Source organism: Ascaphus truei, unplaced genomic scaffold, assembly GCF_040206685.1.
Source record: "Ascaphus truei isolate aAscTru1 unplaced genomic scaffold, aAscTru1.hap1 HAP1_SCAFFOLD_2580, whole genome shotgun sequence".
Taxonomy (NCBI): Eukaryota; Metazoa; Chordata; class Amphibia; order Anura; family Ascaphidae; genus Ascaphus; species Ascaphus truei.
This window is the reverse complement of record NW_027455515.1, coordinates 7466-30891: the sequence shown is the minus strand read 5'-3', so window position 1 is coordinate 30891 and position 23426 is coordinate 7466. Positions and strand designations below refer to the sequence as shown.

Below are 23426 nucleotides of genomic sequence, written 5' to 3'. Positions count from 1 at the left end.
TCTGTTTAATGTAAAAACTTTATTCAACATAAAATATTCAACATACCGTAAAATCCAAGTCAACAAGGCATTGTGGACAGAAGGGATTATCGTACAACAAGCTTCTCGCACACGGACGTTCAAACATCGAGATCCATTCAGCCCAACGTCTGTACATTCAAACACAAGGACATTCACTTTTCTGTCTGCTTAGCTACATAATTCATACCGTCCGAGTCCAAGGTGGCCTGTCCCCCGCATCCTGTCACATGGCGCAGACCTTCCACCTAACTCCCAGTCTACAATACTGATCCAGGCCGGCCTTTCTCCCCACGCTGACGCTATCATCCCAAAGAGAGGAGACCGGCCAATGGTGTCTACAAAGCCAGGGCTGGATCTTCATCACAAGGCTGAGCGAGACTTAGAATCGATGATAACAGAGAGACCCCATAACGTAAACCTGTCACTGCTGCCACCCCACTGGCAGCCAGTGTACAATTAACCCCATTGTCACCAGCCAGCAATGCGCTGCGGAGCCGTGACATTCACATAGAGTTGGCGATTTAGGCACTGAACATTAAGGGGGGGGGGGGATTTTGGTGAAATATCGTACTCAACGTATTTTGTGCAAAGCCAGACACACATATCAAACATATGGGGGTTATTGACTGGCTCTAGTTTTTTGCACTGTGTATTTTGCCCCCTGGAGACTTTAGTAAGTAAACCCTTTTCGTAATTATCTTTGTTAATCTCTCCATAGAAAATATATCATTTATATTTCATAATCAAGCAGCAAGGAACTTTTTTTTTTATTTCTTTTGAGTTGGGCTCAAACTGAGAGATCAGTAAGAAACCCCAAATACCCTATATCAGGGGCACCCAACTCTGGTCCTCAAGGGCCACCAACAGGTCAGGTTTTAAGGACATCCGTGCTTCAGCACAGGTGGCTCAGTCAATGACTGAGCCACTGATTGAACCACCTGTGCTGAAGCAGGGCTATCCTTAAAACCTAACCTGTCGGCGGCCCATGAGTACTGGAGTTGGCCACTCGTGCCCTATAGTCTTATAGCAAAATCTAAGGTCGTTCTCTTGAAACTAAGCGTCTCTTTAATTCATTTAGTTTTATGTCTTAACGTTTTGGGGCCCCGTTTTCATAAACGTTGATGCAAATGAACCCTTCAAATGCAGAGGGACCGCAGCGCCAGAGTTCCAACGCCCCTCCGGCATCGCGATCACGAAGACGGCAACGTGACAGAGGAGCGGAGCCTCCTCTGCTGTACCTCGGCCGGCCAGCTCGCGTCCAGCGCTCCGCAGGGCGGCAGCACGCCATGTCCCCCAGACAACGAGCAGAGAGCCCGTGACGTAGCTTGCGACATCATGGACGCCCGTGGAGCGCCGGACCTCGCCGTGCGGTGGCTTCGTCATGGGACATAAGGGGAGGCCCAGAATTTGATACACCCAGTTATGTTGCTGCATCAGATTCCCCCTCCTGGAACTCCTTCTACCAACACCGGCTCCGGAATTTCTCAATGACATCAAATGGGAAAGGAGTTAACAAAAAAACATGCAAAGGACCTTTAAACACAATGCAACCTATGGGGCTCCCTCAGAGTCAGTGTGAGGGTTCAAATGCACTTCATTACACCCCTCCCAATGGTGCTCGGTATCACTGCTTTTTATTTACCAACCTAAACATCCACTCTATTCTACCAAGGGTACCTCTGTGTTAGCATAAGTGCAGCGCTAATCTCTTATCTCTTGCAGGGGGGGGGGGTCCAGTAATGCACGGAAGGGGCTAAAATTACTTGTACACATTTGCCCCGTTGCTTAGAAGGATTTAGCTCTCCTGCACCCAACCTCAGTACCGCTACTTTTTCCTTTAGCCTCGCTTTGGCCTTGTGACTCACCCATGTAATGGTAGATGTGAGACTGGAAGGCAAAACGCGCGTGCGTGTGTGTGTGTGTGTGCGTGCGTGCAGGGGACATAGACGGGTCACTCCTGGGAGCCCGAGTTTGACGGGGTGACTCCTGCGTTGGGATTTCCTCGGCCCACCATCTCCTGGCCCCATTCCCGGTGGCTGGACTCCTGCAGGCCCCGGCCTTTGGTCTCGATGGGAAGAAAGCACGATGCCACGGCGGCCAAAATGCAGCAGCCGCTGTACACCAGGACCGTGAGGTAAACGGAGGACTCCAGCATCACCTACAAAGGCAGAATGCAGGCGCACGCTGAACCGTTATGTTAAAGCGGTAACCCCCCAGCTATTGGGGTTTATTTTTTACAGAGTCCGGATCAGGGCGGACCACCAGAGCTGAACTCCGCTACATTTACCCCCCGGGGACCCCGCGGTTCCAGAGATACTTGCCGATTTAGTTACCAGTGTTACCTCAAACATTTAAATGGCCATCCAATAGGAAGCTGCAGTGTCATGCCTTCACCCCCCCCCCCATGACGTGGCTTCCTATTGGCCCATGGCACTGGTGATATTTGGCGGCCATTTTCATTTCCCTAAAAGTGTGGAACACAGCGGCAACTAAATTGGCAAGTATCTCAGGAGCAAAGGGGTTCCCAGTGCACAGTTCTGCCCCAGAAAACATCCCAGCCCCAGAGAACACCCCAGCCCCAGAGAACACCCCACCCCCAGAACACCCCACCCCCCAGAACACCCCACCCCCAGAGAGAACACCCCATTCCCAGAGAGAACACCCCACTCCCAGAGAGAACACCCCACCCACAGAGAGAACACCCCACCCCCAGAGTGAACACCCCACCCCCAGAGAGAACACCCCACCCCCAGAGAGAACACCCCACCCCCCAGAGAGAACACCCCACCCCCCAGAGAGAACACCCCACCCCCCAGAGAGAACACCCCACCCCCAGAGAGAACACCCCACCCCCAGAGAGAACACCCCTCCCCCAGAGAGAACACCCCAGCCCCCAGAGAGAACACCCCAGCCCCCAGAGAGAACACCCCACCCCCAGAGAGAACACCCCACCTCCAGAGAACACCCCACCCCCAGAGAGAACACCCCACCCCCAGAGAGAACACCCCATTCCCAGAGTGAACACCCCACCCCCAGAGAGAACACCCCACCCCCAGAGAGAACACCCCACCCCCCAGAGAACACCCCACCCCCCCAGAGAACACCCCAGCCCCCCAGAGAACACCCCAGCCCCAGAGAGAACACCCCACCCCCAGAGAGAACACCCCACCTCCAGAGAACACCCCACCCCCCAGAGGGAAAACCCCACCCCCAGAGAGAACACCCCACCTCCAGAGAACACCCCACCCCCAGAGAGAACACCCCACCCCCCAGAGAACACCCCACCCCCCCCAGAGAACACCCCACCCCCCCAAAGAACACCCCACCCCCAGAGAGAACACCCCACCCCCAGAGAGAACACCCCACCCCCAGAGAGAACACCCCAGCCCCCAGAGAGAACACCCCAGCCCCCAGAGAGAACACCCCACCCCCCCAGAGAGAACACCCCACCCCCCAGAGAGAACACCCCACCCCCCAGAGAGAACACCCCACCCCCCAGAGAGAACACCCCACCTCCAGAGAACACCCCACCTCCAGAGAACACCCCACCTCCAGAGAATACCCCACCCCCCAGAGAACACCCCACCCCCCAGAGAGAACACCCCACCCCCCAGAGAACACCCCATTCCCAGAGAACACCCCAGCCCCAGAGAACACCCCCCCCAGAGAATACCCCACCCCCCAGAGAACACCCCACCCCCCAGAGAACACCCCACCCCCCAGAGAACACCCCACCCCCCAGAGAACACCCCACGCCCCAGAGAACACCCCAGCCCCCAGAGAACACCCCAGACCCCAGAGAACACCCCAGCCCCCAGAGAACACCCCACGCCCCAGAGAACACCCCAGCCCCAAAGAGAACACCACACCCCCAGAGAACACCCCCCCAGAGAACACCTCACCCCCCAGAGAACACCCCACCCCCAGAGAACACCCCAGCCCCCAGAGAACACCCCAGCCCCCAGAGAACACCCCAGCCATGGTTCCAGTTCTGTAAAAGAAAATCTATAGTTTAAAAAAAAATAAAAAATGGCTTAGAAACTGAAAAAGTATCAGAACAGGCTAAAGGGTCAGACTCTTATAAGACCCATATGAACTCATAACAGGGGCATGGTTTGTTTGTATATACTGTACTGTGGTATAAGTACTTTCAAATAATGTTTAAACTTGTAATGTTTTTCGTAGTAAACGCATTTTTAGGGTTTTTACAATCGTGACCTTTTTGGGATTAATGTCCTCCGTATACTATTCACAGACAAATTCTTATTTTTTTTCCCCTTATGGTTGTTTTGTATGAACTAATTGCTGTATGCTGCCATGGTTGTCCAAATAGATAAACGAGAAGAACGACACGTGCAAACTAGAATGAAGGGATCCGGAAAAAACAGAAACATATTCATTTTGCACAGGAAATAGTGGTCAAAATGTATTTTTTTGTAGGGGGATTAAATCTGGCTAATACGCCAATTTATAAACAAGAAGATTCTTCTGTATTGTATCAGGTCTATCGTTAAAATATGTATTACCTGCGCAATGAAAGGCGTAATTAATGCCCCCACGCGAGCCATTCCACTGCATGTTCCCAGACCCAAGGCCCGTGTCGCTGTCGGATAAACCTGGAAGAGTAAAGTAACATTCGTTATTTCTATGGATTTTTTTTAAAACCGAATTTGAACACGTTTCTCCTGAACCAAACCGCGCCTCTCTGGGAACCCCTCGGACATTTCAACGGCTGTCCAATACGAAGCCACAAAGTCATCCCTCCAATGTGGCTTCCTATTGGCCGACAGACCTTTACGAGATTTGGCAGCCATTTTTATTTCACAGGAAGGGGAGAAAAACACCAACAAGTAAACTGGTATCTCGGGAACCAGGGGGTCTGCTGGAGCTAATTTAATCATTAAAAAAAGAAACCGCTTGGCAAGATTGTTGTTTTAAATTTAATTTTTTTTAAAATAATTAAGTAATGCGTTTTTTTTTTAGTAAAACTAAGAAAAAAATTAATAAGAGCTGTAAATCAGCTAAGACACGTATTTGTAGAAATGTGTCACGTAATTCAAGAATCCATTTTGTCTATGTCGTATACAACTTGGGTAATCACAATTAGGGTTTCTGAGTGTTGAGGAAATTGTATCCCAGAGCTCATGAGTTCGGAATATCAGAGGAGTTAAGACCATGAAATCAGCCTGACAGGAGCATCTTTAGAACGTAGCAATAATTGTAGGATAATAAAGATCGTCCTTAGAGATTAGGAACACCATTAGTGCTATAGCTTGGAGAACAGTCTGGAACAAGGGAGGTTTGTCAGAACAGAGATTAATAGTATGAATAGGCATCTCACAAGGATGTCTGGGAGATGAAAATATAGGGAAACATTGTTCTACTATGAATATCTAGAAGATAACTAGTTTTCTTGCCGTCTATTAATATTAATTGTTATATATAATTTGGCTGATAGTACTTTTTCTCACTAACTGCCACGTATATAGCTGGTTATAAGAAAACTGGTATAAGAAGCCAGCTTTAGAAATGTATATTCAGACTCATTAACATCAACCAAGTTGAAGGATTCTCCATTCACATGCCTGCTGTACTGTATGAGCTTTCTGCCCCCGCGCTGCTCTGGGAACCCCTCGGACATTTCAACGGCTGTCCAATACGAAGCCACAATGTCATCCCTCCAGCGTGGCTTCCTATTGGCCAGCGGGACCTACGAGATTTAAACTGTCGGCGTCGGTATTGGGCTTCTTGCTAATAGAACAAATCTGACATACTGGTAGGTTCTGCTGCTCTTACCTCTGGGGTATAAACGTAAGCTGCCTGAAATCCTCCCGATATGAAGGCTCTTGCAATGAAAATTAAGATGGTGAGGACATTCCTAGGGGGGGCACAGAAAAGAGATGTCACTTGCCTTTGTTGCTGGAGGGATCAGCTATAACGCAAGACTGGAGCTTTATATATATATATATATATATATATATATATATATGTATGTATGTATGTATATATATATATATCTCAGTTCATAGGGAGTGTGTGGGACAGTGATGAATCTTGCTTGGTAGCATGGAATGCTGGGAGTTGGAGTTCTAGCTCTAATACTATTCATGGGCAACAACTATGCCAAAGGGATGTAATGGATCTTGCAGAGTTATGGGGCGTCCACTGGACAATAATCCTTCTTGGGTTTATCTGGTGTGCAACATCTATGACACATGTCACATTGGCCCTTAATCTATCTCGTCGCCACCAGAGGGGTCTGCAACGCAAAGGGGTTACAAATATGACTTTGAAATCACATGGCATACATACACAATATAGCATCTTATTATATACACCAACTACATAGATCTAAGCTGAGGCGACAGGTGGGGAATCCGTGCATTTTGTCTGATTTAGTGGAGACACAAGGCGTTAGTATGCTGCACCTTCTGTAATTACTTCCCATTGCTTCCTTCACTATATGAGGAACCAGGTCTGGAAGCGGATCCTGTCCATACGTACCTCCCAACACATAGAAACAGAAGTAGGGCACAGATGGCGAAGACAAAGAAGCAAATGGCCATGGTCTTCTTCCGACCTACTCGGTCAATGATCCATAAGGTCACCAACACACCTGGTGTCAAGTAGAGAGAGAGAGTGGATAAAGCACGAAGGGCCAGATTTGCTAAATAGTGTTAAGTCCTAAGGTCCACTCAGCTGAATGGGGTTGGATAAGGCTTAGCACTGTTGGGTTTCATTCAAGGTTATAGGAAGGGATGATACTCTGAACCTAGAAGGATTCAGTAGAGATGAGAAATACTTTTTCCGTTATGTAAGTCTTGGCGATTTGTTGCTATCCAGACCCTGAAATAAGGCTTTTGCTGGAGCGTAGGGAGGAGAGGGAAATAACGCTACGTTAGTTAAATCATACTTAACTCTGGCGTTACACCCATCCCGACCCTGTGAAAGTCTTATTTCTGAGTCTGCATGGGAGTAACGCTAGATTTAGCTGTGATTTAAATAACATTAAGTTATTTCCCCTTGTTAACCTTAGCGGAGTTTAGTGAACAGGGAATATCTATTTAATAATGCCTGATTTGCATCTCACTATCTCTAAAGTTCGTTATAGTTAACACTATGTTCTTAACGGGGGAAAACATGGCTGAATGTTAAGTTATTGACCTTAGTGAATGCAGCATTATTATTGTAGCCTAACGGAGTCTAGTGAACCTGGGCCATGAAACCCGGGCCTTGGAACCCGGGCCTTGGAACCCGGGCCTTGAAACCCGGGCCTTGGAACCCGGGCCTTGGAACCCGGGCCTTGAAACCCGGGCCTTGAAACCCGGGCCTTGAAACCCGGGCCTTGAAACCCGGGCCTTGAAACCCGGGCCTTTGGGCCTTTTAAGCCGTGCTGACCTGGAAATTCAGACAGAGTGGTCCACAGTAAGTCTTTGTAATCTTCCACGGTTAAATATTCACAGGCCAGGCTGCATTTCGGCTTCACTGTTTTTCTTCGGCTGGAAACTGCAACAGCCAAAGCAAAGGATTCTGGTTATTGAACATGAAGCTGCTTAATATGCTATGAAGCCGCCTCTCTCAGTGCTGGAGAATAATTATATATACTAAAGAACATATGTATAAAATAATATAATAACTGTAGCCCCCCCCCCCTTTGGGACTACTATTTCCCTTAATGAGTTAACTGTGTGGGATTATCCGGGTTACTCCCCTTCCCATCATGCGATGGTCTGATCTATATGGATGATCCATAATAATAAAAGAGTCTGTGTGGGTGTGTATTTGTCAGGGCCCTAGCGCCAAGACCATGAAACCTAGATACCTGAAACTTTGCATGCATACTAAAGGCACCCCAGGGGTGTGCATCTGGGGGGGGTGGAGGGGTGGAGGGGGGAGGGGGTGGTCGTGTAGGTGGGGATTTATTTTCTCCTGTTTTTAACTGCTCCGCTTCTGATTGGTTGTTCCCTCTCAGCGAAGCTGCTGATTGGTTGGTTTTGATTGACGTTTGCTTTTCAGGGAGGTATGCTGAGTTGGCGGCCTTTCAGACATTCCTTATGGGAAGAGTGTGAGGTGGGGGTGTAAGAGAGGAAGGGGGAGAGGTGGGGTGTAAGAGAGGAAGGGGGAGAGGTGGGGGTGTAAGAGAGGAAGGGGGAGAGGTGGGGGTGTAAGAGAGGAAGGGGGAGAGGTGGGGGTGTAAGAGAGGTGGGGGTGTAAGAGGAAGGGGGAGAGGTGAGGGTGTAAGAGAGGAAGGGGGAGAGGTGGGGGTGTAAGAGAGGAAGGGGGAGAGGTGGGAGTGTAATAGAGGAAGGGGGAGAGGTGGGAGTGTAATAGAGGAAGGGGGAGAGGTGGGGGTGTAAGAGAGGAAGGGGGAGAGGTGGGGGTGTAAGAGGAAGGGGGAGAGGTGGGGGTGTAAGAGAGGAAGGGGGAGAGGTGGGGGTGTAAGAGAGGAAGGGGGAGAGGTGGGGGTGTAAGAGAGGAAGGGGGAGAGGTGGGGGTGTAAGAGAGGAAGGGGGAGAGGTGGGGGTGTAAGAGAGGAAGGGGGAGAGGTGGGGGTGTAAGAGAGGAAGGGGGAGAGGTGGGGGTGTAAGAGAGGAAGGGGAGAGGTGGGGGTGTAAGAGAGGGAGGGGGAGAGGTGGGGGTGTAAGAGGAAGGGGGAGAGGTGGGGGTGTAAGAGAGGAAGGGGGATAGGTGGGGGTGTAAGAGAGGAAGGGGGAGAAGTGGGGGTGTAAGAGGGGAAGGGGGAGAGGTGGCGGTGTAAGAGAGGGAGGGGGAGGAAGATTTAGAGGGGGAGTATGAGTAAGCGACAGTAGGGGAGAGAAATACATGGGGGGAGGGAGAGGATGTGAGAGGTGGGTGTGTAACAGAGGAAGGGGGAGGAAGATAGAGAGTAGGGGAGAGAAATACATGGGGGGAGGGAGAGGATGTGAGAGGTGGGTGTGTAACAGAGGAAGGTCACTGATGGGGTGTGAGTGTCACTGAGGGAGTGTATCAGTGAAGAGGGTGGATGTGACTATAATTTGGGGTGAGAGTCTCAGTGACTGGGGTTTGGGGTGCAGCCTCACTCACTGCAGGGTAGAAGTATTGATCGGGTTAAAGAGGGCGCCATTATCCATTTGATTCACAGCTTCTGCCATGGAAAAGATGCCTCCAGAGTCCTGCAACCCGTGCGTTACCGGGTACTTATCTAGTCACCACTAATAATAATTATTTCTTAAATAAATGGAATGAACGCCGCCCGTTTCCAGAGCATTATAAATCGTTTGCCCTGCTTCCACCACAGAGGTGGCTGCATCCGTATCTGCCTTCGCAATGTACAGTACTGTGTAACATTACTCTGCAAGTGGGAGTAATAGGGAGAGATAGAGTATATCAGATGAGCGGGAGGGGGGTCTAACGCCGTTACTCACTGCTGCACACGTCTCCCGCTTGGAACAGCTCCGTCGTTAGGAGAACCAGCCCGTAGTAAGAGAAGGCGTTCGAAAACCTGGGGAGGACCGGGCATTGTTAGATCGGAGTGGCCAACTCCAGTCCTCAAGGGCCAGCAACAGGTCAGGTTTTAAGGATATCCCTGCTTCAGCACAGGTGGTTCAATCAGAGGCTCAGTCTGAGACTGAGCCTCTGATTGAGCCACCTGTGCTGTAGCAGGGACTGAGGAAGCCAACTGTGCTGAAGCAGGGATATCCCTAAAACCTGGCCTGTTGGTGGCCATTGATGACTGGAGTTGGCCTCCCCTGAATTAGGTTATCACGGTGCCCAAAATCAAACGAACGTGCGTCAACATTGTTCAGCTCGGCGTATACCCGAACAGGTCTGTTAATAGGGTTATGGAATGGAAGGGCTCCGGCGCAACTGCGCATGACAGACTCCAGAAAGGTCCCGGATGGATTCAACAAACTTTATTGGCACAAAGAACACACTGGGGCTACACCACGTCTCCGAGACGAAGCCCTATCCTAGAGGGTGAAACGCGTAGAGGGGGAGATCGTGGTGTAGCCCCAGTGTGTGTTGTGCCAATAAAGTTTGTTGAATCCATCCGGGACCTTTCTGGAGTCTGTCATGCGCAGTTGCGCCGGAGCCCTTCCATTCCATGTACTTCTACTGAAGGCTGCACGCGGGAGTTGGAGAGTAGAGGAGAGCAGGACCCAGACCGGAGTTGAGATATAGGTAAGGGTCATTACCTTTCCCACACACTCCGGTCATTCTAGTGGCCACACTTAGCTCCCTCCTTCCCAGCCCACATGACGACACTGACACCATTTGGTGCTATTGCTGATTACCGAAGCGCAGGACAGGCTTTTCTTTGGATCACTGTTAATAGGGTTAGTGCAGACTGAAGCGGCTATGTATCAACCCAAAATATAGCTGAAGCAGCGCGGATGTTTCATTGTATAAAAAAAATGACACTAATACTTGATATTTACGAACACTGGTTTAAAAAAAAATGACGAATGCACATCGTTCTCTTCTACCTGGCGCTGTGATACATTCTAGCACGGGGGGCTCATCTCCCGTCCTCAAGATCCCCCCAACAGGCCAGGTTTTCAGGATATCCCAGCTTCAGCCCAGGTGGCTCAATCAGAGGCTCAGTCTAAGACTGAGCCTCTGATTGAGCCACCTGTGCCGTAGCAGCGACTGATGAAGCCACCTGTGCTGAAGCAGGGATATCCTGAAAACCTGACCTGTGGGGGAGGGGAGCACTTGAGGACTGGAGTTCAGCACCTCTGCTCTAACAGATAACACACAGATAGATGGGCCCCCTCCTTACCAAATAAACCAAAGCAGCAGAGTCGTACATCTAAACTGAGGCGTGAAAAGATCCCGCATTTTGCCTCGATCCTCCTATTTATAAACAGAAAAAAAACTATTAATATTAAATGGAATTTGTTAGAAATTCTTTGGATTTTTAAAATGTCATTTTTACGAAATTGCACCCAGAACTTCCCACAGCTTTGAAAATCATTTTGTTCTGTGTTTTAATTGACGGTTATGTACCTTTTTGCCTAACGTTAGTTTGGAATGAAGGCGTGTGTAGCTCGCGCTGCTGCAGAGTTGTACCGCGACCCTTTTTAGAATCATAGGGCTCTATCTCAGGGCCGGCGTGATGGCGGCGCAGTCGCTGCCACTGAGCCCCGCGTTACAGAGGCCCTGAGCTCTCCCCCACAATAATTAAAGTGATTGCCGGGGGGGTTAGCGTGCGGCCTCTGTAACTCTCTTACCTTCTCCTCCCGGCATCTCCCCCTGCCTGGTCCTGTCATTATGGCTCCGCCATGCCAAATGGCGTTGCGTTGCCATGACAACAGGACGCCTCGTCATGTCGCGTCACCTTGTGGCGTCACGTTGCCATGACAATGGGACGCCCTGTAGCGCCCCATTGCCTTGACAACGTGACGGCCGATGGCGCCATGGCAATGAGACACCATTTGATGTCGCGGAGCCGTAATGACAGGACCAGACAGGGGGAGATGCCGGGAGGAGAAGGGATGCCGGGAGTTGATGCCGCTGGGGAAGGTAAGCGCCGAAGCCGCGCACACGTCACTGCACCGAGCCCCGCAAACATCCCAACCGGCCCTATATTAAAGGCAAACTTTAGGCGGAAAGTTCTTTTGTCACAACTCGCACTGATATATACCTGCGCCCGGCAGCGTCTATCTGTGTTGCGCCCTTTCCGGGTGCGTCTGCCTGCGTCGAGATGAGCGATTTTATGGAGCTACTGGGAGGAGTCAGGACGGAGTTAAATTTGCAAATTGGCGCTGGTCTACGTGCTGAGAAATGAGCGGCTCGCGTTGTTTTTTTTTTACGGTTTTCTGCGTCACCTTAAAGTTGATGTAAGCTGAATTTTTTTTAACGCAGCATGTTCTGCAACCATAGAAATACACCATACATTTGTCGCGTTGCAGACGGAAAAATTGTCATATTTCCGTACGCCCCATTACTGATTGACGGTTAAAACAAAGAAAAAAAAAATGCTTCCTGACCAACGTGGCATGGGCAAGAAACGCGCTTCTGCTCGCCGTGGCGCATAATAAGTGTGACTACACCTGTAAGGCCGTGATTATACCAAAAGTCGCGTGCCGCGCACCGCCGCGGAACTGCAGGGCGGATGTCCCCTGGCGCGATCCTCAGATTTGGATGGCGACGGCCGCGTCACGTGAGAGTTTCCAGCCAATGAGGGCGAACCGCTCACGGCCACGCCTCTGCCACGCCCCTTTGCCTCCTGTCTTCTCCCTGGTATAATCACGATGCCACTGAGCGGCAGCGCAGGGTGACGTCACCAGATCACGCTGCCGCTCAGCCGCATCTGGTATAATTGAGGTCTAAGTCTCACACACCACAGGCCTCCCCCGGTATTTTTGAGGTTACTGACCTGCCTCGATATAATGAGTTTTCCCAGGGGCATGGGGGCCCCGTTTTCAGTCGCAATACGTCTCAGGGTGGCGATGGCCTTCTCCTGATTCCCAGACAAGACATCATACCTGGCACTTTCAGGCAGCCACTGAGGTAGAATTCAGAGTTTAGGTCAACAATATGGATAAACCCAACACAGATTTGCCCATACGTCCTAATCTGGCTGTACAAGGAGTAGTTCCCCATTTTTTTAACTCTAATTTAACTAAAACCAAAGCGGTCCAAAAATGTATAACACACAGGAAATTAAATCAGCTGTTAGCTTAGTTTTTTATGATCAGGTAATGGCAACGTTTAGTGCTTAACTTACTTGACACAGCTGAGACTATATACTGTTTGCCTATATATTAGTAAGTAGATCCAACCCCCCTCCGCCCCCCTCCACATCTCGGCTGTTTACTACTTGTTCACTTGGCACATAATGCGCTATGGTGCAGAGTGTAAAGGCTTATACCCTGTGACATTATGCTATTTAAGCTTATATTAACATAAAATATAGAAAGAGTGGAGCTGACTGTATCTGTCTTCTCCACTCTATACCCTCAGGATATAAACAGAACACGTTCATAGTACTACTGGCTATTAGGAGAGTAACCTGATTTAAATTTTATTGAATTTTGTCTACCTTACACAATATTGTGCCTTATTTTAACATATACTTAATAAACTTTGTTTTTATTTTATCATCTTTTCAACTAATTATTACTAGGAGGGGTGCACCATTTTTCTGGGATCTCTATAGCTCATGTACCCCTTGGTACAACCCCTTTTTTGTCTTAGGTCATTGCCCGGGTAGCACCCCCTTTACACAAACATTTTTGGGGATTTTTGTAGCGAGGTACAACATATATGCTTCTACCATGACTGAATAACGTCAGATTAATTCCCAGTGTTAACCTGAACTGCCATAAATGGGTATGCGGTGTTAGGGGCTATGGGCAGCAAAAAACAAACAATATGTTATTTCAAGAACTAACACTGGGTTAACATTGGGCTATTCCCTTCAGGGGATAGGCGTAACTATTAACCTAATGTTAATTTAGGTTAAATAGCTCTGAACAGAGCTTAGTACATCTTAGCCACAATGTGTAAAGTACCCTATTAACTGCATATCATTCACGTAGGTCTATGTTAACTAGACCGTGAACCCACGTTCTCAGCACAAGTTATCTAACCCGTAAGCTACATTTATCAATCACATGAGTGGGGCGTGAACTGATTCATTGGGTATTGCTCCTATGTAAGAATAAACCGTTTGTGTCAAATGCTTACAAAGCAAAAAATTGCGAAGAGCAAGAGCGGCAGGGCCGAGAGGATGAGAAGCCAACGCCAGCCTAGTGTGGGCATTACCAAGATAGCCAGGAGCACCTCAAACACGGTGCCGATGGCCCAGAAGATCTGCCAAATGGAAAAATACTGGTTAACAGGGTACATGCATAATACGGAGAGAAAATGGCCACAACTGCAATGTCATGGAAAATGAGGTATTGGAATTTATTGTACATATTTATAACGTTATGGTTTCATTGAGACCTACATCAAGAGACAGACAAAAAGTGACTACAAGGGAGTGACTTAGGGGTTTGTTATATCTGATCCAAAGTGGCCGTTTTCGGCCGAAATTCCCCATTGAGGCTACTGGGGAGAACCCGGTTTGAATTCCAGTGTCAGCAACTGGTGACCTTATCATATACCCCACTGGTTCCCAATCTTTTTCACCTGGTCCCCCCAAAAAGCTATTGTTTTGCCCTTGAGACCTCCTTCTGTATTTTGTGCGCAAAGTAAGATGATCAACACTTGGGTATTTTGCTCTTAAAATCCCATTTAAAACCAAAATAATTAAACTTTGTGGAATGTGCTAATTGGGTTATAGATGCCTTCTTTCGCCTTCTCTCTCTCCATTGTCACTCTCTCTGATGTTCTCCCCGTCTTTTTGTTAGGATGTCCTCCTTTCTCCTTTCTGTATCTCCTATCTCTCTGAGCACCCGTTATATTTGCGGTCCCATCCTTTCCCCAGTTGGGAAATATTGACATCATGTTTTCGGTGTTAGATGGAAGTCAGCATCCGAGTACCACCGAGATTCCAGCCCTGTAACCGGAATCATGTGGTTGCAAAGTGCTCTGTGACAACAGGAATGGGGGGGGGAAAGTCCTCCTCACATCTGCAGCTCTGTAGGAGCTGGTACAGTAGGGCCCCACTCATACGGCGGGTTTCGTTCTATGCCGCCGCCAGAAAGCGAAAAGCGGTCGAAAAGAGGAACATAGCATTTGCTATGTCCACTGGCGATTTTACGTCTTTCCTACCCCTTCTGCGCATGCGCGACCTCGGCCGCTCCCCCTTCTGCACATGCGCAACCTCGGACGTCCCCCTTCTGCGCATGCGCAGACACAGCGTCCCCCTTCTCGGTACCGCCGTATTGAAGCGGGGCCCTACTGTAATTGAACATAGGGTACCCTATAGGATCTCCCAGGGCCTAAGGGTTTGTAAAATTGTTGGATTGTAGGGTATTTGGGACAATGATATGCTGAGGCTTCAGGATAATATCTATATGTTCTACTTCTTTGGGAACAGCCGAAAACTGCCCCTTCCTTCCTATTTTTTACTTGGCCACATATTTACTAAGTGGTCCTATGCCATGAGACATGTTCTGATGCCGGAAGACTCCTTGTGGTCCATCCATGTGTCTTCCGGTGATCTGGAAGTTATGGAGTAGCACCACTCAGGTCATTGGCCTTCTATACAGCACCACCAAGGAAGATGATGGAAAACTATGGTTCATGGTTGGATTAATTTGAGCTATATTACCATGTTTACAACCCTCATAAGTAACATAGTAGATAAGGTCGAGAAGAGACATGTCCACCAAGTTCAACCCGTGTTAAATTTAGACGACATATACTTATCCTATATCCGTACTTACAGTATATTGATCCAGGGAAAGGAAAATTAAAAAAAAAACAGTGAATCATTATCAAATGATGTCTCATAAGGAGAAAAATCAATTTCTTTCTGACTCCAGTAATGGCAATCAGATTTCTCCCGGAAAAAACATCCTTTCCACGTTTACTTATTTGGTAAATCCCTGTATATCTTTCCTTTCTAAAAAGATGTCCAACTTTTTTTGTACATATCTATTGTATCTGCCATCCCAGTCTCCATGGGTAATGAATGGCCCCATTGTAACTGCCCTTACTGTAAAGAACCCTTTCCTTTATTGCTGGTGAAATCTCCTTTCCTCCAACCTTAAGGGATGACCCGTGTCGTTTGTACTGCCCTTGGGATGAATAATTATTTTAAAAGCTCCTTGTATTGTCCCCGAATATATTTGTACAGCTCAACCCCCTTATAACGCTGTGCTTGGGGTCCAAAGAATCACATCGCGATATAAGCGGATCGCGTTAGAAATAATGTACACTTGTATGTATTGTACAATAAAGTATTTAAGATACCAATAATCGTGTTGTAAAGTATTCATAAATACGAAAAGTGGGAGCCACGCTTGCATCACGTAAGCAGATTCGCGTTGTAACGAATCGCATTATAACGGGGTTGAGCTGTATATAGTTATCATATCCAAGATGTCTCTTTTCTAAAATAAACAAATCTAATTTCGCTAGCCTCCCCTCATACATCAGATTATCCGTCCCCTTTACTAATTTGGTGGCTCTTCTCTGTACTTTTCCTAGTTCCATAATGTCTTTTTGGTGTCCAAACTGTACTCCATATTCAGTGGGTGATCTTACTAAGTGATCCAAAGGGATCCAAACAAAAGACTCTGCCGCAAAAACGCGGGTAAGAAATCCTTGTAGTGAAGTCTTACCTCTATCAGCAGTATACACTTGGCTCTGGCTTTCATGGGTAGGAACTCTGCGTATAAGGTGACCCTGCAAAGAAATGTCAAACATGAGATTTATAAGAATACAGCCAGATGGCAACTTTCTTTATGGTATATTTTAAATAAGTCAAGAAATTTCCTGCCAAAAATGTTTGGGAAAAACACAAATTAAAACAGCACATTTTTAACACCCCCCCCCCCCCCCGCCCCTGAAATTATGTCTTAACAAAATAACAGCCACTGCCTAAACGCTTAAAAAGTGTAGGCAGAAAGAAAGCAATCACTGTTAGGGTCATGAGAACAGACAAACAAACATTTATTTTTGTATAGCGGCCCAAGGAGGGGAGGTTTGTACTTATTCTGCATGCCGCGTGCGTCTGATGTTATACGATAGGTGACTATAAATCTTATTGTTTAGTGATTGTTATTAACTCCTTCATAAAGCACTGGTGAGCACGAAACGCGTAGGAGGCTCGCTGCACCTCCGTGTTAACCATGGGCCAATCAATCTTTTCCATTTTCGTCTCTGGAGTCCACCTCTTTGATTTTTAGTAGGGCTCTGTATTTTTCTTGTTTGCATTCTACATGGGCCGTGTGAACTTACGACTGTGGGACACCTCCGATTCCAAAACCGACCAGACCTCGAAGCACAAGAATCCAGCTGTAGACTGGTGCAAAAGCGCTGAGAATCCCGTAATAGAGGGTCCAAAACACACTGATCTTCAGACCCTGTGCAAGGGAAAATTATTGCGGTGTCAGGAAAAGACCGGCCGACTGAGCTGATGGGAGTCGGGATGATGAAAGTAGAGTGATGGAAGAAATCCAGGAACCGTTGGCTGACAGTCATATTAACATAAATCCCCAAATACAAGCTTTTTATTGGTAAAAGGCATGTAATAAATTGCATGTGTTATGGTGACTTCATAGGAGGTGCTCACTTATGTGTAAGCTTTTGTTTCCCACTCTGATGTAACTATTGTCTTATGCCCAATGTTGGAGGATCTGGTGATCCACCTGGTAAATACGCCAGGGGCACATAGGGATTTCCTTGGGTTTTATATAGAGGGTTAGTGATGCTCCTGTTATAAACACATAGGGTATGTAGTAACACCCCTGGTATTTACACAAGGCACATCGAAAACATAGAATTTGACGGCAGATAACCACTCGGCCACCTAGTCTGCTCATCTTCAGACCACATTTGATCCTTGGCTTTCTTGTATAGTTAGGATATCCTTTTGCCTTTCCCAAGCTACACTACACACGGAAGGATATGGGCAAGGTCGTAGGCACAATGAGACAGAGGCAGGTCAAATGAGCTCATTGGGAAGCTTGTTGTGGACTTTCTTCTCCCTGTTGACAGAACAAGCTCCCATTCTAAAGGAAATGTAGTACTAGAGAAGAAGGGGAGGTATCCGCAGGATCAGGGTCAGGGGAGGAGAAGACTTGGTCTATAGCTGGTGAAGAGGAAGAGTTTTCCAACCCCCGAGTTGCAGGCTTTAGCTTGCTAAAGAGCTGCTGATATCGGGGCTAATAGTCAGTATCTATTACAAATGCTGTAGGTTCGTAGCTACACCTGTGGTGCTGTAGAAGCTTTAATAACTGGTAACAACTTATTTCACCATAGTCTTCTTTTATTGGTAAGGAACACGCCGCGACTGAGCTTAAAGAAAAGGTCTCGGTGTAGCCCAAACAAAAGAGCTCGGTGAAGCCCAAATCGTGGCGGTTGTTCTCTGCATCATCCTCGTGAATAAAAGAAGAAGAAGACGATGCAACTAGTTATTACAACACTACAGGTGTAGCTACAACGTTCCATAACGTTCTTCATATTATCTCAGCGTCTGGGACCACTTTGAAATATTGAGCAAGGACCCGTTAAACTTTATTTTGAGATATATTTTGGACATGTTCCTAGTTGTCAGTTATCTATGACAAGCCTCATGTGCACAAACGACGGTCCAACACTTACAGTTTTCCTGCCGTACTGGTCAGAAAAGTTTCCCCAGAGAGAAGAGCTGGACATCATTCCAACAAACACCACCTGCGAAGCAGAGAGCAAAGAATGCAGTGACCGTGTGCACCCACCAAGGGAGCTTCTGTAGTGATGGCAATTCCTTCCCGCCCCTATACTCTACCTAAAACCCACAAAAGAAGGGTTTTCTTATTTTATTAAGCACACAAGTTATGGGGAGTAAAAAAAAAAAAAACCTCCAACGTTCAGCAATGATAAAGAACACTTTACATCTCAGACAGGCCCCAAACCTTCCTGACCCCATAATCACACGGCATATAGTGCTTCCGTTGCAGCCAGGGATTCTGGGTAATGAAAGGTGTAATCTTACCCCAAATCAACTTTAAGCCAAACATGTTATATTAAACCGCAGCCAATTACAAACACAGAACATATCCCCAAATCTATTTGTCAGGGAGATCCTGTGGTTTTTCTCTCCCAGAATCCCCTGCTTGTCTCACTGTTTGCCTCTTCCTCCCAAGTGAGGGCGGTGACGTCATTAGACTGGAATCAAAGCTTCATCCTACTGCGTCTGCCATATTGTTCTATCCCGGCCTGCAAAGATTTCCAAAGGGGCTTCCTCTCACTTAGAAGCGTCCAAGGAGGGTGCTACAGGAAGGTTAAGGGATGCAAATAAAGAAGTTGCTGCCCCTTCCAGCCTTGTAGGGGTTACATTGCCAAAGGGAATTCTGGTATATCTGCTGCTTCAGCAAACACAGTTTCTATCTTTGACTATATGCGTGCCAGCTAGCTTTCTGCTTACTCCGTTAAGTACAATGCGCAGGCAGATATCTACGGCAAAGTAACACCTGGAATAGTCCCCAGGAGATTGGTCAGCGCATTCTCTTACCGATGTGAGCAAAGCTACTTGCCAGCTGGGTAATCTCCATTCACAGTGGAGCTGTGGACCCAGGATGCTAAGAATCATCATTTCCATTGCATCTGCCATCTGCAAAGAGGGGGAGAAAGGAGGTGTATTAGCTACGGCGAGGCAGAATAAAGGGTCAGTCCCTCCTAGGAGCAAAGTGCACTAATGGCAGTGACATGTTTAAGGGGTCAGTCCCTCCTAGGAGCAAAGTGTACTAATGGCAGTGACATGTTTAAGGGGTCAGTCCCTCCTAGGAGCAAAGTGTACTAATGGCAGTGACATGTTTAAGGGGTCAGTCCCTCCTAGGAGAAAAGTGTAATAATGGCAGTGACATGTTTAAGGGGTCAGTCCCTCCTAGGAGCAAAGTGTACTAATGGCAGTGACATGTTTAAGGGGTCAGTCCCTCCTAGGAGCAAAGTGTACTAATGGCAGTGACATGTTTAAGGGGTCAGTCCCTCCTAGGAGCAAAGTGTACTAATGGCAGTGACATGTTTAAGGGGTCAGTCCCTCCTAGGAGAAAAGTGTAATAATGGCAGTGACATGTTTAAGGGGTCAGTCCCTCCTAGGAGCAAAGTGTACTAATGGCAGTGACATGTTTAAGGGATCAGTCCCTCCTAGGAGCAAAGTGTACTAATGGCAATGACATGGTTAAGGGGCCAGTTCCTCCTAGGTTGGGACACCATATTTTCTTCAAGACAACCCAGACAAATTTCACGCATGCGCGAACAGTGAGCGCCCATTGTGCATGCGCTCGAGTGAGTGGCAAATTGCTGACCGTGCATGTGCAATGGGCCCTTGCCAGCCCCTTGTACGAATGCGCGATTGGCGCTTGCTGGCCGTGCGTGTGCACGAGCACTCAGCAAGCACCGATCACGCCTGCATGGCCGGCAAGCACCAGAAAAAAACGGGACATTTTAAGAAAAAAGGTCAGGACCCATGATCAAAGTCCTAAAAACTAGTTCTGGTCACCCTCCTTCTAGGAGCAAAGTGTACTAATGGCAGTGACATGGTTAAGGGGTCAGTCCCTCCTAGGAGCAAAGTGTACAAATGGCAGTGACATGGTTAAGGGGTCAGTCCCTCCTAGGAGCAAAGTGTACAAATGGCAGTGACATGGTTAAGGGGTCAGTCCCTCCTAGGAGCAAAGTGTACTAATGGCAGGACATTGGCACGAACTAAAACTAAGTGCCCTCTTGCACTGCAATGTGTTTTGTTGAAGAACTGCTTGCCCAGGCCAAACCAGTAAGGACGGACAGTTTCCACTGGAACTTCCCAAAGCCAATGGCCTCGACGGCATCTTCCACCATAAACGTATCTGCAAGGGAAGCAAAGACATAGATCAGTATTAGTCTATCATGCACCGGTCAAGGCCAATTAGCCACGGCCATTTATCAGCAGGGACAGTTTGACCAATACAGGTAATGTATCCCCTAACCCCTTATCCTCAAAATCCCTAACCCCTTACCCTAAAGCCCCTAACCCCTCACCCTAAAGCCCCTAACCCCTCACCCTAAATCCCCTAACCACTTACCCTAAATCCCCTAACCACTTACCTTAAATACCTTAACCCCTTACCCTAAACCCCCTAACCCCTTACCCTAAATCCCCTAAACCCTTAACCTAAAACCCCTAACATTAACCCCTCATCCTAAAACCCCTAACCCCTTACCCTAAATCCCCTAACACCTTAACCTAAATCCCCTAACATTAACCCCTTACCCTAAAACCCCTAACATTAGCCCCTTACCTAAAACCCCTAACATTAACCCCTTATCCATAAAACTCGAACCCGTTACCCAAAAACCCCTAACATTAACCCATTACCCTAAAACCCCTAACATTAACCCCTAATCCTCACTCTATTCAGCTCAGAGCCGAAACGGCCGCCGGCTAAACAGCAGCAGCAAACTGTCCCTCAGCGGCTGAATGGCCGCGGCTAGAAGTCCCTTTTCGGTGATATACTGCATGGGCAGCGTAGCACTGACGGTATCACACCATTCTGCTGGAAATATAGGCTATCCCATACGTACTGATTTCTGGGGGACATCACCAGAATGCCTTTCCCCCCCGAATATTACAATGCTGCGCTGCTGTATATAGCAGCATTGAGTATGACCGAAAACTGCTCACCGTCAAAAGCCTTTACAAAACAGAGACCCTAAACACATTATTGGGTCCATAATTATTAACGTTTGTGACCATCCCTGCCAGCATTTAAAGCCAAGTCCCTCATATCCTAATGGGGACATGTTTATTTTGTTTTGAGCTCCTAAAGACGATGGAGTTATTCATATGTTCAGAACCTCCGGTGTTTAGCACAGAAATAAACGTGCCCTCTTGTTTTCCCTTGGGCATTTATGTTGGGTCTGAGTCCTAGCAGGTTTGCGGAGGCCCCTAACTGCACACAAATAACATTTTACCAAGACGGCATTCTCTTGTACATAGTTACAGACGTTGTGTGTGACATTGTACCCCTCAGATGACACAATATATCCAATTGTGATACAGAATATCACAGTTTCCATGCCAGTGTTAGTGCAGAATAATACGTGAAATAGACATTTTCAGGCACTTCACAATATTTGCAAAAAGATACTGGCGGTTTATTATTATTGATTACATCATGTTGACACCTAATAAGTGCTCTGCGTGTTATTATATGGCTCTGTGTGTTATTACATAGCTCTACGTGTTATTATATACTGTAGTTCTGCGTGTTATTATATGGCTCTGTGTGTTATTACATAGCTCTACGTGTTATTATATACTGTAGCTCTGCGTGTTATTATATGGCTCTGTGTGTTATTACATAGCTCTACTTGTTATTATATACTGTAGCTCTGCGTGTTATTATATGGCTCTGTGTGTTATTACATAGCTCTACGTGTTATTATATACTGTAGCTCTGCGTGTTATTATATGGCTTTGTGTGGTATTACATAGCTCTACGTGTTATTATATACTGTAGCTCTACATGTTATTATATGGCTTTGTGTGTTATTAAATAGCTCTGCGTGTTATTATATGGCTTTGTGTGTTATTACATAGCTCTACGTGTTATTATATACTGTAGCTCTGCGTGTTATTAGATAGCTCTGCGTGTTATTATATAGCTCTGTGCGTTATTACATTGCCCTGATTTTATAACATTGCTCTGCGTGTTATTACTGTATATAGCTCTGCGTGTCATTACCTAGCTCTGCGTGTAATCATATAGCTCTGCAACGCATTACTGGTTCCTCTGGCCCTGAAGAAACGACATATTCTGTAGTACAATGCAGGATTCTTGCCATTGTTCTGCATGAATATGAGGAGTCCTCTGTGTAATTAACTCGTGCACTTGCAGCAGGAGGAAATTACAGTGTCTACAACAGGCCCAGCGAATGCTCACCCGTTCTGAAATGTCACAGCAAGCCGAGGAGGGAGAGAGCTGCTTGCAATGGGGTGCTAAAAATAACCGAAAAAGTCCATTTTCGGAGAAGACAGCTACAGATCCACTGCAGTGAAATCCACCCGAAGGGTACAGGTGTTTAAAGAAGAGAAAGGAAGGAGCACAAACAAAAATCAAAGGAGTCTTCCAAAAATACTGGTGCTTTGCACCGTCCCGTGGTTCGTTCAAGCAAACAAACGCCACGCGTGGACAATCATGGCGGCCAAAACCCTATATTTTTGCTGCTGGAAGCAGCCCACCGTCTCTTGGGGAAATACATCATCCAAAGATGAGTGAAGAAATCAGCGGGCTGTAGGCATAGTGCCTTCAAATTCACTTTATTCAAGCATATTAAAAGCCTATTACTTACCATCCGTTGGGTTGGCAAATTCCTTTGGCACCGTGGTCCCATCCTCCAGTTCCACCGCTTCCAAGTCAGTGTGGACGGGCCCAAGCTGAATTTCGTGCTCCCCAGAAATGTTGTCACCGTCTGATCTGGAGCTTTCACCCGTGCGGCGAAACTTGACAACACTAGAAAAGGGATTATAGGCCCCTGGTCATCGGATGCTCTAAGTTTCTGTTCTCTTGGTTCAACATCTCTCTCAAGGACTTCTATGAATTCACCACACAAGGTTGTTAGATCTCTGTAGCTTTAACCCAAGACTTCCATCGAAAAGCAGACTAACAGTACGAATTAGTTTGTAGTGTGGGGGGGATATATAAGCCTTAGCTTCTCCATACTGGAAAATTCACCTCCTCCCCTCCTCCTTCTCTGGCACTCCTCTTACAATGAGATCTAACACAGCACAGCCTGACATTATACACACACACACCCAGATATAGAAATAAATATATATA

The 23426-nt window shown here is 47.3% G+C and overlaps 1 protein-coding gene across 1 annotated transcript; it reads right to left on the bottom strand.

The window, feature by feature from the left end:
• On the bottom strand, positions 1 to 23099 carry LOC142481365 (synaptic vesicle 2-related protein-like; the record flags this gene model as incomplete). The annotated part of the gene is made up of 15 exons (XM_075582832.1): positions 1 to 2179; positions 4548 to 4637; positions 5818 to 5899; positions 6526 to 6637; positions 7420 to 7527; positions 9429 to 9505; positions 10787 to 10860; positions 12386 to 12514; positions 13699 to 13824; positions 16248 to 16311; positions 16867 to 16991; positions 18232 to 18303; positions 19124 to 19222; positions 20368 to 20453; positions 22939 to 23099. Coding segments are annotated over 15 exons (1612 nt in total), but the record flags the coding sequence as incomplete, so codon positions are not given.
• Between the last annotated feature and the right edge of the window lie 327 nt (positions 23100 to 23426).